The 3827-nt window shown below is 41.2% G+C and overlaps 1 protein-coding gene across 1 annotated transcript; it reads left to right on the forward strand.

The window, feature by feature from the left end:
- The first annotated feature begins 351 nt into the window (after positions 1-351).
- LOC131254306 (protein G1-like7) lies at positions 352-1207 on the forward strand. Its single transcript, XM_058255299.1, has one exon. The coding sequence runs from the start codon at positions 560-562 to the stop codon at positions 1205-1207; it is 648 nt and encodes a 215-aa protein (XP_058111282.1). The 5' UTR covers positions 352-559.
- Positions 1208-3827: the final 2620 nt, after the last annotated feature.

Here is a 3827-nt window from a genome sequence, read left to right on the forward strand (position 1 = left end):
AAAGCATCGCGACAGACGCTGACAGCATTCGTTCACTTGAGATATGACGCGAGGCATCGCGTCATTCGTGCCAAAAGTTCACATATATAAAAGATCTGAACCGTTCATCTCACAGATCTCTTTGTGGAAATACCTTTCAATAAAAACACCACAATTCCACACCCATTCATTTAAAATTTGTACGTTGTATAACCAACATTCATCATTCTAAAAATAATCTAAACAAGGCTGCTAATCTGACGAACGACCTAGATCATTCACACGTGCACTACATTGCCACTTGCAACGAGAAATTCTGGACAAACCCAAGTGTCCGAGCAGGTTTTTTAAAAAACCCATGAAGCATTCATTCACTACTCTCACACTCATTCATCCCATCCAGCCCTTTTTACGTCCCATCTCTCAACTCTCTTCCACTTTCTATACCCCAAAACCCTCTCTATCTCACAAACCCAAAACCCAAAAAGACGAAAAATACCCTCCCTCGTTCCCCTTCTCCGATGAAAGAACCCTAGCCCTAAAAAAAAGAAAAAGAAAAACAAAGAAGAAAAACATAGAAATGGATTCAACCCCACCGGCGTCGGACCCAACTCAGTCAACCGTTGAGTCATCAATCGGGTCAGGGTCAGCATCAGCATCAGCATCAGCATCAGCAGCGGCGGCGGCGGCGGCAGCACCACCGAGTCGGTACGAGTCGCAGAAGCGGAGAGACTGGAACACGTTCCTGCAGTACCTGAAGAACCACAAGCCGCCGCTCACGTTAGCGAGGTGCAGTGGGGCGCACGTTATCGAGTTCCTGAAGTATCTGGACCAGTTCGGTAAAACGAAGGTACACGTAAGTGGGTGCGCCTTCTTCGGGCACCCGAACCCGCCAGCGCCGTGCGCGTGTCCGTTGAAGCAGGCGTGGGGGAGCCTGGACGCACTGATCGGACGGCTGAGGGCGGCCTATGAGGAGAACGGGGGGAGACCCGAGTCGAACCCGTTTGGGGCACGAGCGGTGAGGATTTATCTGAGGGAGGTGAGGGAAGGGCAGGCGAAGGCGAGGGGGATACCGTACGAGAAGAAGAAGCGGAAGAGGACAGCTGGGGCGGGGGATGGAGGGGAGGGAAGTGGTGGTGGTGGTGGTGGGCCATCTTCAGGAGGGGATGGGGGTGGAGGGGATGTGGATGGAGGTGTATCGACGGCTGAGATTGCATCGGGTAGTTAGTGGGGTATCTTTCTCACTTATTTTTATTTTTGAGTAATATGTATATGGCGATTATCTATATGATTTTTATTTTGAGGCGGAGTATTGGGAGCTTGTTACTCTCTGTCTCTCTCTCTCTCTCTCTCTCTCTCTCTCTCTGATTTAAGGTCAAGCAATTTGAAGAAACCTAAAATTGTTGTTGTTGTTGTTTTGGTTGGTTTTTATTTGCAACTCCATCTTCTTTGATTTAAAATATAGATTTTACTTGGAAGAAAAACCTAATGAGTTTCTTCTCGATTTTTTGTTTTCTGGTAATTTCTCTCTTCTTTTTGATCAACTTGATAGAAAAGCGATAGGCTTGTTCATCTTCTTCTTGTTTTTTTTTTTTTTACCTGTAATTTAAAATAATAATAATCTCTCTCTCTCTCTCTCTCTCTCTCTCTCTCTCATTTTATAATTTCAACGACCCAGGAACAAGAGCATGTTTTGCATTATCATTTCATCTTCTCTTTTATTTTCTTGTTCATTTTTCGTTTTTAGTTTGGTTAGTTTGATTCATCTCTCTCTCTCTCTCTCTCTCTCTCTCTCTCTCTCGTAGAAACAAAACCATTAGTCCAAATTCTCTACATGAGTCTCTCTCTCTCTCTCTCTCTCTCTCTCTCTCTCTCTCTGGGCTTAGAGCAGTCATAGAAACAAAACCCATTATTCCAAATCTTCTAAAAGAGTCTCTCTCAAACACAATCCATATGCGAACATTCTCTCTCAAACACAATCCATATGCGAACATTCTCTCTCAAACACAATCCATATGCGAACATTTCTATTATTTCAATGACCCATGAATAGAAGCTCCTTTCCTTTCCTCACATATAACTCAACTCTCTCTCTCTCTCTCTCTCTCTCTCTCTAATCTTTTTTTTTTTTGGGTTAGCTTGTTAGTACACACCCGTGTCAGTACACACACTCCATGTTAGCAACCCCCGCTAGGGATCGATGCCAAGACCTCAAGTGTTGAAACGAGGTATCTCCCCTCAGTCTCTCCATAATCTTTATATCTTACATTTTGGGGTTTTGCAAGTCTCTCTACTCATAAATGTCTTTTATTTGAATGGCCCCATTGATAAAATCACAACTCCCATTTTTCTTCACAATAAGATTGGAAAAATAAAAATAAAAAATTCTAAATTTTGGGATATAACCTTTCCATCGTCTTCACACCGTTCCTTTCTTTTGTTCCTGACTTTTTGTATGTGTGCAATTGGGGTGAAGATGGTGGCAGTTTCATACGTTAGCTACAGAAGGGTTGGTGATCGATCCGCTACTCTCCACGGAGGAAAGGGCTATTTTCTTTCAGGGTCGATGCCGCACGTGTGCCACTGACTCCACGCATATCAACCTGGAGCCACTCTGCAAGGAGATTTTGGCTTCTCTCTCTTTCACACTCATCTCCATTTCTTTTCTTCTTTTTTTTTTTTTTTTTTTTTTTTTTTTGGGTAATTTCGTAACCACCACCCTCACCTTACTATGAAAATGACCAGGAGCCGACCTCTCTTTTCTTTTCTTATTTTGTTCTTTCCATTTTTCTTTTTATATTTTATTTGCTCATTATTTTTTATTTATTCACGAGATTAACCCAAATACATCCCATCACTCAAAAGACAAGCATTATCAAATTAACTCCAAAACATCCCATCACTCAAAAAACAAACATTATCAAACCAGCCCCTGAAAATCGTATACATCTGTCTCTCTCAATACATGCCTCGCATATGCCAACGCACCACACGCGCACGAGATCCAATCGGTCAGTTAAGTCGGCCACTTTCATATAGTTGTCCTGGCCCAGGACTCAGTCACACGAAAATAAATAAATTCAGTTCAATCCACTCATCAGATGGATCACAATGTGCAAAACAATCGCCCGGTTAAGAACTCCAATTGATGAACGGGCCAGCCCGATTTTTTGGCCAGTGGATTTTCCCTCTTGTTCCAATGTGATGAACGGATCGGATGCTTCACATGTGTCACGTTGGAACATGTAGAGACGTGCATGTGGGACTCTGAGACCTTCGAATGATTCCACCGAGAAAAATGGTAAGCTTCTTCTTTTTCTCATTGTTTGATGGGCGCTTTCAGCCATTTTAACTGATGTTACCGAAATCTCTTGGGGCCATTTTGGTCGTCCACTTGAAAGTAAGTTTATCTCATTTTGGTTAATAGTAATTATGTATTCATGATAGTTTGGTTATTAAGATCATCTTTAATCCATGCTCAAAAAAAAAAAAATTTATGATTTCTAATATGTAATTATGATTATCCAAAATGAGATGAACTCATTATTAAGGGAGCACCCAAACAGGCCCTTATTTTTCTTTGTCCAAAAATAAAAAATAAAAGCCATGATTTTTATTATTATTATTATTATTATTATTATTAATGTAAGAAAATGGCATCCTTCTTTCATTTTCCCCTGGTTTTAATTACCAACATCTTCATTCCAATATAATCGCATTCTTCTGTCTTTTCTCTCACTGATTGGATTCAGAAAACATCCATTTTCATTCATCTACACTTCTATATTTCATAGTTTAGGAACCCATGATTGCACAGGAAATAGAAAAATATTCTTTTCTACTTCCGC

This window comes from Magnolia sinica, chromosome 8 (genome assembly GCF_029962835.1).
Source record: "Magnolia sinica isolate HGM2019 chromosome 8, MsV1, whole genome shotgun sequence".
NCBI lineage: Eukaryota > Viridiplantae > Streptophyta > Magnoliopsida > Magnoliales > Magnoliaceae > Magnolia > Magnolia sinica.